Source organism: Xyrauchen texanus, chromosome 10 (assembly GCF_025860055.1).
Source record: "Xyrauchen texanus isolate HMW12.3.18 chromosome 10, RBS_HiC_50CHRs, whole genome shotgun sequence".
Lineage (NCBI taxonomy): Eukaryota > Metazoa > Chordata > Actinopteri > Cypriniformes > Catostomidae > Xyrauchen > Xyrauchen texanus.
The window spans coordinates 16,482,665-16,495,073 of NC_068285.1; the positions used below are offsets into that span (position 1 = coordinate 16,482,665).

The following is a 12,409-nucleotide window of genomic DNA, read 5'->3' on the forward strand; positions in this document are numbered from 1 at the left end:
ACTGTGTTGTCATGACAACATGTACATTCAGTTGAGATGGGAAGGGCTGCCACCGATAATAGGTAGTTGAAACATTGCATGTGCCCTACTGTAATACAGCAAAGTGCTTATATTCTTTTTAATAACTCTACACAACTGTTTTGAACCAGATCACAAAACATTTATATCATATATAATAAAATAATTTTTAAATATAAAATATATGTGTTGAATGTTGTTTGTAGTTAATTATGTATTGCTCAAGGGAGGAGAATGAAACATGATGACCTGTGAAATGACAATGTAACAGGACTGTACATCAGCTCCACTTAAGTTTGGCATTCAGCTTCAGTAAGCCAATATGTGATCAGTCATGGCTAACTTACCCTTTTGCTAGGATTACAAACACTGACAACAACACACAGAATGCTAGATGTCAGTTTGTAAAAGAAGGTGGAGGTCAAGGTATATCCTCAAAGAAGAAAAAAATTGATTGCTACTTTCCTTTGCGAACACTTCCCTCGAGATATATTCAACAAATATACACAACAATTACATCTGGGGGGGGTTAGGGCTTTGCATTTCGACCTCTGAATCTTCCCTTGAAAAAACATTCCTGAGCCATCCAGGAGCAAAACACTCCCAAGAAAATCACATTTACCCATATTTTTGATGCTCCACCTAAAAGCCCCCAAGAAAAGAAGCAAAGCTAATCCCATATGAACAGCATTGCTAACATCAACAAGATTTGTCAGCATGGCAGTACCATTCTTACACAAGTAAGAGAGAGGGCTCCATTTTGTGTGACATCCCAATCCAATTTTTTCTCTTAGAAGTATATTAGGTTTGTGCAAGAGAAAGAGGGTGCCAGCTAAAACAACCTAACCCATCTGTCATGAACAGTTGGCATGAGCAGGTGACTTGATTGCCCCTGAAGGCTACCTGCTGACGTTCCTCATTTAATCATGTCTCTTAGACCTCACTTTCCACACTGGAAAAGTGGGCAGAGCCTCGACGTGAGCACAGGCTCTTGGTTTTGAGGGGGACATGTGGGGATTGATACATTTGGGGCTGGGGTAGCGAACAAAGTCTCTGGTATTGGAGTTTTGCACTAGAGGAGGAAAAAGAAGAGGGCTGTGGGGCACCAGGTGTACATGAAACAACTGAAGGGGAGGAAAATGAGGAGGAGGTGGTAGGTGGAGGAACATGTATATGATGAGAGGATGATGGTAGTGCTGGGAGTGCAGGGACTATTGAAGGGGGTAAAGATGGTGGTAGACTCTGAGGTGGGGAGGACTGTTGACGGGATCGGTCTGAGCGCTGTGATCTTTGTACACTGAGGTTGGATTGGCTTCCAGATTTAGCCTGGCTCTGAGTCCGGTCCGGTTTTGATGATTGCCGCTTGGGTCTTACACTGCTGCTAAAACTGTGGCAATGGGGGTGTAACTCCTCCTGACTCCGAGAAGTCACCTGATTCCATTTGGAGTCAGTGCTGGCGGAGTGATGGGGTGACTGGCAGGAATAGGATGTGTGGCCTCGACTCTTTTCTTGGGACCTGCTTTTAGACCTCTTTTCAGTCTTCAGTGGTAATTTGTCTACAGACCAATATCTTCGAGGGGGTGGGGGAGTCAATGGATTTGGAGGCCACTGGTTTGATCCTAACCCCCCTGATCCCCATCCTGTCCCTGCTCCGAACCCCAAGCTGCTTTCTCCACCACCCAATCCCAAAAATGATTCATCTCTACTGTTTATGCTGCCTGCTCTTTCTCTGGAAGGGTAGGTGTCAAAAAACCATCCTCCTCCCCCAATGCCTCCAACCGCCCTTCCTTCGTGGCCCTCCCAATATCTCTCAAACTTACCAAACTCTCCTGAGGAACCTTCATCATCTGTGTATATCTCAACCGTTTTTTCTCTTTCCCTTTCTGATTCTGAGTCCATTTCTCTGCTTTCTCTCAGTCTCCCCTGTTCTTCTGGTCTACTTCTTTCCACATCTGACTCTACATCCTCTTCCTCATCAGAATCCCATTCATGAAAAGACAGGCCTTCTCTTGAGCGGGCCTTACCTCTCGCATTCTTTCCCAAAAGAGGGCGATTCTCTCCACCTCTTCCTCGCTCACCTTTCTCAGCTCCTTCAGACTTTTGTCTTTTGGAGGACAGTGGAAGCAGGGGTACAAAAGACGATGGAGATTCTGAAGTTGGGTTCTCACTACCCCAAAATTTGACAGTTGAAGAAGGCTTGTATGAGGTGGAATGATGCTTGTTGTTAAACCTTGTTCTGGAGTGGCAATGTGACTTAGGGCTTCTGTGATGCCTTTCCTTTCCTCTACTTTTCTCCTCATCATCGCCTTCTTGATCATCCCTTTCTCTCTTTACACCTTCTATGGGAATATCCCACTCATAACTCCTTGTAGAGCTTTCACTTTTCTTTCGGAAAGAGCTCCGCCTCAAGGCAGGATAGGAAGAGTATTCCTGTCCTATTCCTTTTTCAAAAACATCTTTTCTATCAGTATTACCTTCCTCTTGTTCAGACCGCTTTTCCCTCTCCCTTCTCCTGGATTTCTCCTCTTTTTTCTTTTTCTTTTTGACCTTACGCCCTTTACGCTCCCTTTCCCTTTCACGCTCTTCTCTCTTCTTTTTCTTTCTACCCTTCTTCCTCCTCTTTCTCTCTCTTTCTCTCCCTTTGTGATGTTGTTTCTCCTCTTTATCATCTCTGTTGCCAGCTGCTCTTCTGTCTTTTTCTTTCTCTCCCCAAGATGCCCACCACTCTTGAAGTTGTGCAAGCTGACTGCCTGCTCTGTCTCTCATCTGCGCCCTCTGTGCACAAGGTTTGCGGGGTGGTATAGGTGGTGGAGGAGGACTACTTGGCAATGATCGAGAGGACATGCATGAACGACTTTTTCTCCTATCCAAAATCAAGCTGGACTCCTCTGTAAGCTCACCTGTGTCATAGTCCTCATATATGTCTCTTACATCTGCCCAGTACCTGAAGCTTTGTAATGATGTGTAAGATGATGATGAGGATGGAGAATTGGATCGGGAGACTAATTCTGAAGAAGAGGATGAACTAGAGGTGCTGGAGCTTCTGGTGGAAGTGGTTGTGTAGCATATAGATGGAGAAGGTGAGGGGGGAGTTTGGGCCGGTGAAGAGATGGGCACAGGTACAGGTAGAGGAAGGGGAGGAGGACGACGTCCTCTTCTGCCACCTCCATCCCTCACTCCGTACCTGCCACCACCTCTCCTACCGAGGGGAAGAATGTTTTCATACAGTGGGCCCCCTAAGCCCTTCCTTTTTGAAAGGCTGCTTCTCCTCCAGAAGGATTGCTGAGGTGAAGAGGGATGTGGCAAAGCAGGGTTAATGGGTAAGTGTCCAGAGCCCTGATTTTTCGGAGGTAACCTTGGGTTTCCAGAGGATTTTGTCCCACGATGCTTAGTTTTTGGAGTTAGGGTGCCTACATTTTGTTGCTCTGCAGAGACAACTAAGCCCTCTGGATCAATTGGGCCATAGTATCGTTTGTATTCATCCAGACCCCCCTCTCCTCCACTTACTCCTGTGGCCCAGTGTGCCCCAATTCCATGTAATTGTGACAAGTCTGTAATTCCACTGCTCACACCACTGGGCTTTTCAGGGCCCACCTTTGGACGCGTCCACCGATCCACCACTGCTAATCTGCGATCATGGCGTGGTAGAAATGTAGAGCACGGCATAGGTGCTCCAAGAATGGGACTGTTCGATGGCCCTAGAGCCATGCCAGAATGTCCATCTGACGGAGGTGAGCCATGAAGAAAGGCATTGTAAACTGGCAGCTGCTGGTGGTGTTGTTTTTGTTGTTGTTGTTGTGCCATAGTGATGTTGGGATTGACCGCAACTGTAGAGATCACATGAGGAGGGGGAGGAGGAGGAACTGTGGAGACATGATGGTATTGAGGAAGTGTGGTTTGGGAACCTCCTGGAGCGGTTTCATCCTCGAAATTGCAGCAGCTGTACATTCCCTATAACAGATAACAAGTAAAAGATTTGTTAGCAAACAGTTACATATCAGCAGGATATCATAATATCCCCCTTGGAGACGTAAGCACAGATTTAGCACTTGGAAAATGTCTCGGTAAAGACTAAACATTACCATAATAATAAAATACTAAAGCTCCCTGTGCTTTGATAATGCAACAGTAAACACTGTAAGCTCAGGTAACCTTTATATCAGGTAATGGCAATGCTGACCTCACTATTTGAGTGTGCCATCTAACCTAACAGCCTTACAATTCACTGATAAAAACTGTGTTTGCTTGCAAGGGGGATTTAGGGTTATCCTCATTCCTTCCACAATGTAAGTAAAGAAGACTGACAGTGATAATACAGAATGAATAAATGATCCATCTTCTGTCATTCGCTTCTCTGTTATTCATCACTATGGGAGAAGTGGAGGGCTTTTGTGAAATACCTCTGTGTATTTAGTGGGGATACTGAATGGCCCATCACATTGCAACTAGACAGGAATTATACAAGTGTGCTGAAATGTCCCCTCCTATGGATTTAATGCCTGATTGTTACAGATTACTGTCACTCTTTGTACTCTAACCTTGAACTAGCAGGTAACAAGACCTTAATCGTAAATTGCAAAAAGAATAAGCTTGCCTTTCACTTATAATTTGAACAATTTCCATTTATATGCTTAGGTCATTTTTTGTGATTTTTGCTTTACTGATTTTAGTTTGTAAAGTTTAATGTACAGTATAAAATAGAGGACACATAGAGGGTTTCTTGGTGTGTATTCGTCTCAAATATGGACCATTTTCACATGTCCGGGTTTAGAAAAAGCAAGTAAACTATAGCTTTCCACAAAAGGAAAAAAGAAAGCAGCTGTATTAGAAAACCCATTGCAGCTGTGGTAACTATTAAAATTCAAAATTAATTATACATTTAAAATATAAAAACTTTGCAAGATTTAAGCTGCTAAATAAGGCAGAAATTCATCAACACAGTCTGTGAAAAGAGTACATAGGGAGAAATTAAAAAAACATTTATTTGGAGATGAGTACAGTATATATGATTGCGGCTTTCAGTTAGGTCACTCACTCGACTGAAAGCCAGTAGGAAGTCCAGTCCTCCAGAACGGCCCAAACAGTGGCGGAGCTTCCAGTAGACAAGATGCTCCCATGCAAACACCAGCAGACTTAGGCCCATGGCAACAAGAAGCATATAAAATACTCCTGCCATGTTGTCTATGTCCAGCTTGGAACTCATGACCTCGATCTTATCATTATGGCAGATGCCAGAGAGCCAGAGTCGTTCAAGCATGTCGATCTCATCTGAAAAGAAGGTAGAAAATGAGCACAATGACAGAAGATAAGAAACATGAAAGATAAGCAGGCCTACAAATAGGGCATTAGAGAGAAAATTGGAGTAAAGGTAGAGAGTGAAACAAAAAGAAAAGAGGATAAAAGAAAGAGCAAAAGGAGGTGAAAGAGAAAATTATTCAAAACCTATTGTTGGTCAAAGTGAGTCTTTAATTCAAATCTCCATGCAGTGAAGATTTTGACTCAGCTTTGGTTATTATAACACGATGTTCACAAAAAGGTGAAAATTGAAAAGCAAAAAACAGAGCAAGGAAAAGTATCATGAAAGGCAAAAAACAGAAAAGAGAGAGGCAGAGAAAGAGACACTGAGGAGGATAATAACAGCTTTGATGGAGGTCTGAAATAGCCTGGTTTCAAGGCTCTTGTGGTAAGACAGACCCAGAGTAGTTTGGAGATGAAAGCTCTAGACTGATGGGCCTACCTCCCAACAATAGCCATTAGTGCATTTATCAGAGTGAAAATGTCACTGTGGAAAAAATGACGGCAGGACTAGGGCATGTTTTTGGTGAAAAAAAAAATGGCATGCATTTAGACGTCTGCTTTATTTTGATTATATATATATTGAGGATTGGAGGAAGTGAGAAGTCTAAATACTCATTTTATATGAAACAATGCATAAAAACACGAACTCTAACACTAACACTAAATTAACTAAAATAATTTTTTTTATGTTGCAGCATTAGGCAAAAATTCTTTAAATTATAATTTTTTTCAAATCAATCTACACTCCATACCTCATATGACAAAGCAAAAAACAGATTTTTGATAACTTATTATCAAAATGAATTAAAAAGACAAAAATGAAGTTAACTTTAACTCAGTACTTAGTATAACCTTTGGTAGCGATTACAGCCTCAAGTCTTTTTAGGTAAGATGCAACAAGCTTTGCACACCTGGATTTGGGGATTTTCTGCCATTCTTCTCTGCAGATCCTCTCAAGCTCTGTCAGGATGTATGTGGACCATCGGTGGACAGCCATTTTCAGGTCTCTCCAGAGATGTTTGATTGGGTTCAAGTCTGGGCTCTGGCTGAGCCACTCAAGTACATTCACAGAGTTGTCCCTAAGCCACTCTTGCATTGTCTGTGTGCTTAAGGGCATTTTTCTGTTGGAAGGTAAACCTTCAGCCCAGTCTGAGGTCCTGAGCGCTCTGGACCAGGTTTTCATTAAGGATAACTCTGTGTTTTGCTGCATTCAGGTGTCCTTTAACCCTGATCAGGCAACACCCCCACAGCAAGATGCTACATCCACCATGCTTCACCACTGGGATGGTATTGCGCAGGTGTCAAGCGGTGCCTGGTTTACTACAGACATGACACTTGGAATTGAGGCCAAACTGTTAAAAAGGTTCATCAGACCAGAGAATCTTGTTTCTCACAGCTTGAGAGTCCTTTAGATGCTTTTTGCAGATTCCAAGCAGGCTTTCATGTGTCTTGCCATAAAGCCCAGATCGGTGGAGTGTTGCAGTGATTGTTGTCCTTCTGCAAGTTTATTTGATCTCCACACATGATCTCCGGAGCTCAAACAGAGTGACCATCAGATTCTTGGTCACCTCTCTTACCAAGGCCCTTCTCCCCAGGAAGAGTCCTGGCTGTTCCAAACTTCTTCCATTTAAGAATTATGGAGGCCACTGTGCTCTTTGGAGCCTTTAATGCAGCCAAATTTCTTTGTAGCCTTCCCCAGAACTGACCTCATGGCTTGGTTGTTGCTCTGATATGTATTTTCAGCTGTGAGAACTTACAGTATATATACAGGTGCCTTTCATGCCAAATCATGTCCAATCAAATGAATTTGCCACAGGTGGACTGCAATCAATGTGTAGAAACATCTCAAAGATGATCCAGAGAAATGGGATGCACCTGAGCTAAATTTCAAGTGTCATAGCAAAGGGTCTGAATACTTATGTCAATATGATATTTTAGTTTTTTCTTTTTAATACATTTGCAAAGTTATCAAAAATCATTTTTTTGCTTTGTCGTTATGGGGTATGGAGTGTAGATTGATGTGAAAATGTCTTTTTTTTAAAGCATTTTAGCTTAAGGCTGCAACATAACAAAATGTGAAATAAATGGTCTGAATACTTTATGAATGCACTGTATATGTGTTTCAATGTATGCAGCATGGCCTTGAACTGTGGCTCAGGGATATGGAATCATGGGAACCGGAATCATAATTTGCTTCATCAAATTTATTCAAACAGGCAAAATCTGTTCTAATGAGAATTCCAATCCAATACACGTCCAAATTAAAAACTGAGTCAGTTCGACTACTGCAGTGTTTACAGAAGTGACCCTTTGGCTAATCATTATTGTGTTCATTTGCCGAGACAATTTTCCTAATTTTATTTATCATACTTAAATTCTTTCAGCTCCCTTTCCTATTTAGTCTTTAATCACAATGTGGCTCACTAGTGCCCTAATCAAAGTGTCTCCAGCATGTGAGTGTCACACAACTCAAAAAGGTGCCTTATTTAAAATAATTTACATGTTGGTTTACCATCTCATACTGTATAGGAGTGAGTGTGTTTGTCATAGTGAAATGAAAGGGTACGAGCCTTTGTATTTTAAAATTACAACTTGTACGTCATGTTGACCTGAAGTGATCAAGAAAAATTCACAGAAAAATGCTGATGCTTTCATTTTTTACACACCCTCGTGTTGTTCCAAACCCATATGACTTTCTTTCTTCTGTGGAACACAAAAGGAGATGTTAGGCAGTTTGTTAGTATCAGTAGCAATTCAGTTTCATTGCATCTTTTTCCATACAGTTAAAGTGATAGGTGATGAGGCAGTCATCTCATGTTGTTTTTCATGGAAGAAGGAATGTCATATGGGTTTGTAACAATATGAGGGTGAGTAAATGATGACAGAATTTTATTTTTGGGTTAATTATATACACTAGTATAGTGTTCTACATGTAATTATGCTTCCAAGTCCATCGGAACCCATTTGAACCACTGTCCTGGTTTAAAAGGTGACTAGTTACCAATTAATATAGGAATTCTCTCACCGTCTCCAACTAGCTGTAGGAGGGCAAGATCTAGTGGCCGCTTCAAGCGCGAGTTCTTGTGTAAAGCAATGCCATATCCTGTTGTGGCAAACACTTTGCCAGAGCCTATGGTCATCACTTTGCAGCCCTCATCCTTACGAGCCATGTAGTTCAAGACAGCCGCATCATATATAAATGCATCCAGTTTGCTGCAGAGAGAGAAAGGAAATGGTAAACAAAATATCAAGGCATGGGGGAAATTAGTTTGAGAGACCAATTCTCACTTTATTGATTATTAAATGTTACACAGATGAATGAAAAACATTAATGATCTTTAGGGAAATCCAATTCTTAAACTAATCAGTAAGTAATGGGTACTCAGTGAAGCCAATTCAAGTCCCCCATGTACTGGTTTGCGAAGCAAGGTTTTCTTTTCTGAGTTGACAAGAAGTTGGGATGGAACATATTGAAGATTTTTTTTTTTTTTTTAACATAAATAGCCTTTAGATTACATTTCAGTAATGAACAAGATTTATTACTTGCTAATGAAAAGAAGGTATTGTTAGAGGAAGGGTCATTCTCATCTTAGAAAGCATTTTATTGAACAAAATGAGTGACTGCAGCATACTGCACATCATCAATATGTTTTTACCGAATGGTGGTGACTGTGGGGATCAACGCGACAACCTTCTGCTTAACAGTTTAGTGCTTTAGCCCACTACGCCACCACCACTCAACAGTAGTTATCAAGACTATTTTAAGATATCAGGGAAAGGAGATCATCTGTGTACTGGAGCATAATTACCAGCAAAAAACATATAATAAAACATGACATTTTGAACCACTGCAGTCTTTTATTGCTTTGATCTTTCAATACTGAATTATATATTAACGTCTCTGAAAAGATTCTGTCATGGACCGCTGCTGGTACACAGCTACTTCATGCATGCATACTCTTTCTTTATTTGCTGGCAAATAATCAAAAACCTTGAGCACGTCTTGTTTCCTTGCCATAAATGTGATAACATATGCGCACAAGCACTTTGCAGAATCTCCGCAGAGAATGTTGGTATTGTTTGGCTGCTCGCTCGGTTGAAATGAGCACCGTAAAAAAGAAGCACTAATTTGTGCAAGCATTGGTCTTCAAATGAGCCCTGTTTTGAGCAAATCCACTTGAGATTGGCCAATAATGTAGCAGTGATTGGATTGGCTGGCTGCAGAGGTTTTGTTCTTTTATAAAATCTAAGTTACTTCCATGGTAAAGATTAGTTATTGAGTGACAATTTGAGATGTGATTGTTGGTATCATGCGTCTTCATACCTTCTCTGTATTTTAAATGACATTTTGGCCCTCAGAGGGAAATGTTTAGGCGGAATGCATTGTGCAGAAGCATTGTAACTAAACTGTGAAGTGTTTTTTTGCCTCTTTTTTATTAGACAAACAAACATTGTAGAAACTGACAGGAAATTATTGGAGAAAGAGAAGAGGCATGGGATTAGGGGACAATGTTGCTGGCCAGACTTGAAACTGTGCCACCAGCATAGGCACAAAAGCTTAATGTGTTATTAGGAATTTCGACAAACCTGGCGATCGAACTTACAATTTTTGCCTGGGGATAAAATGGGTGGAAAAATCGCTTTCTAGATTTTGTCCAGTACATAATCACATTGCACTAACCCTTGCATTGTGAGGGATCGTTTTGCACATGCAAGCACTAGTATTTTGCACAGGCAAGTTTCATCATATTACTGCACTCAAAATATATAGAATTATTTACTAGACGAGACATTTACAATAAAGGGGGTAAAATAAGCTGCTTTTTCAGAAATAAGAAGGAAGCATGTTGTTCATGCCATATAAGAGTTCCAGCTTGGAGTATGTGCACCAATATGTCTCTTTTCTTTGATCGTATGTTTGCCACCTTATAACATGCTAAAATCTTTGCAGCCAAATCCCATACTGATGGTTTATTACTGACTTTAAATTTGGCTACTCTTCAACCCCTTGCTAAGCACACCTCGAGATTATTAACAAGCTCAATTTAGCACTCAAAGACCAGCCACAACCACATTAGCATTCAAGGTAAAGTGTTATATCCAACAAAATAGAGCCCTTAGGGGAAAATGAATCACACATTTCATTGAGTACAAAGCCAAAAGAACAGGAAACACAAAGACAGGTGTTTGATAGTGTAGAATGCTGCCCCACAGTTTAACACATCTGAAATAGGGAGGCAGTGAAAGCAGTAGGTAAGCTGGAGAGGTACACAAATGCCTTTGAAAACTAACTAACAGTGAGTGTGAAACCTGGCTTGTTGACTTTTGGGCCACTGGGCCTAACTCAAATTCAGTTAAAGTCTCAGTCATTGCAAAGGGAGGCGACTATTGTTACAAGAACCAAGTGCTCATGCCAGATTCTATACGAGAAATTGCAAAGACAAAACACTGGGATTCTACATTCAAGTCAGGAAGCATAACCGCTTTAAGAATATGCAATGAATATTCATGCCCTTTGAATGCATAATGCAGTGACTTGAGCTTTAGATAGTATGATCATAGACACACATACACACACTCTCTCTCTCTTTCGTGCACATAGGCCATATGAACGCAGATTCAAGGACAGTGAGGCAGTGTTAATGACATCAAAGTGCTATTTAATAATTCCGGAACTATCACTGCGTTTTATGACGCAGAAAAGTGAATGAACAATACACAACTCTAGAATTGCTTGATTCTGTGATTAAATGCTAACAGATGAAAATGGAATAATAGGAAATCACATGCTCTTTGCTTGATGATGACAAAGTCTAGCAAAGCTTTTTGAAAGTTTTGCTTCTAAACCACTGTCATACAAAATGGTGTTAAGTGACTACAATTGGCACATAAAAGCAACATCATAGGAACATTCTACACTTGACTGAACAATTTCCGCCATGTCTCAAAGCTGATGCCACTAGACCTGTGCTCAGAATATGTCACTAATAATTATTAATTTTTAAGGGTAATACCACCAACTTTGTTGCTGCAAACAGTATTATTTATATTATAAATAATATAATAAATATTAGAATTGAGGCACAGCCAAGACAAGGAAATATCCGTGCTTGAAAAAGGCAGCGAAAGAAGACCCATCACAAATCATTGTGCAAATATGAAAATAACAAACATGACAATAATCCCTGTTGGTCAATTTTGAATGGCTAAGATACTAACATGCTATAATTTATTTTAAACATATTGTAACGCTTTTCACTTTTCCTTAACTTTGTTTGAGGCTGAATTAGGGGTGCCAGACAGTGACCAGCTGTCGTTTGTGTGACTGTCAGGTTCTGTCTGTCAGTCAAGTCATTATTTCAGTTCCATAGGAATAGTTTAAAATGCACAAAGTAAATAGTCAATTTTTGTAAAGAATTGTCCACATAAACCCCTAGCCATGGAAAAAAGGTATTACTCTCCACAATAAACAGGGAAAAAGAAATAAAGTTCAAAACTCCCAATATTTGCAGTCCCCTGGTTTATCCAATCCTTCACACACTCGGTGTAACGTCTGAATAATGAGGCTGACGAGGAGATGCGGATCCAAACGCAGTTTGAGTTTATTTGATAACAAAAACACTAAATGAACAAAAGAACAACCCACGATGGGGAAAAGAAACATAAACTAGATAAGGTAACCACGGTAGAGACAAACAGGGAACAAGGGAGAGACGCAAACATCAGGCAAACATCAAACAACAATCGACAAAGACTGAACAAAGACACGGGGTATAAATACACAAACATAGGAAAGGTGGCCAATGAAAGAACAGAACTCAAACAAGATAACAAGGTGATTAACAGAAACCAAAGGCAAATTAACAAGGGCAGGTGTAAACAATGAACAGTGAACACGAACGCTAACAAGGACTATGGAATTACATAAGGGACTAAAGTGAAAACTAAGAAGTGCAAAAGTGACAAGGTGGAAAACAAAGGGCAACAGAGGGACAAGAGAGGGTAACCGTTACATAGCCCCCCCCTTAAAGATCGGATTCCAGACGATCCTAACAAACACACAACAAAAGACAAAAGTCCATAAGAACAACAT

The 12,409-nt window shown here is 40.7% G+C and overlaps 1 protein-coding gene across 1 annotated transcript in view; it reads right to left on the minus strand.

Moving 5' to 3' along the window:
* Nucleotides 1-951: 951 nt before the first annotated feature.
* LOC127650830 (glutamate receptor ionotropic, NMDA 2D-like) overlaps nt 952-12,409 on the minus strand; it is a 62,967-nt gene continuing 51,509 nt past the window's right edge. The window contains exons 12-14 of the mRNA XM_052136471.1: nt 8,342-8,529; nt 5,054-5,286; nt 952-3,969 (exon numbers count right to left, since the gene is read on the minus strand). Of these exons, the coding sequence (XP_051992431.1) occupies nt 952-3,969; nt 5,054-5,286; nt 8,342-8,529 (3,439 nt within the window). The remainder of the gene's footprint in view (nt 3,970-5,053; nt 5,287-8,341; nt 8,530-12,409) is intronic.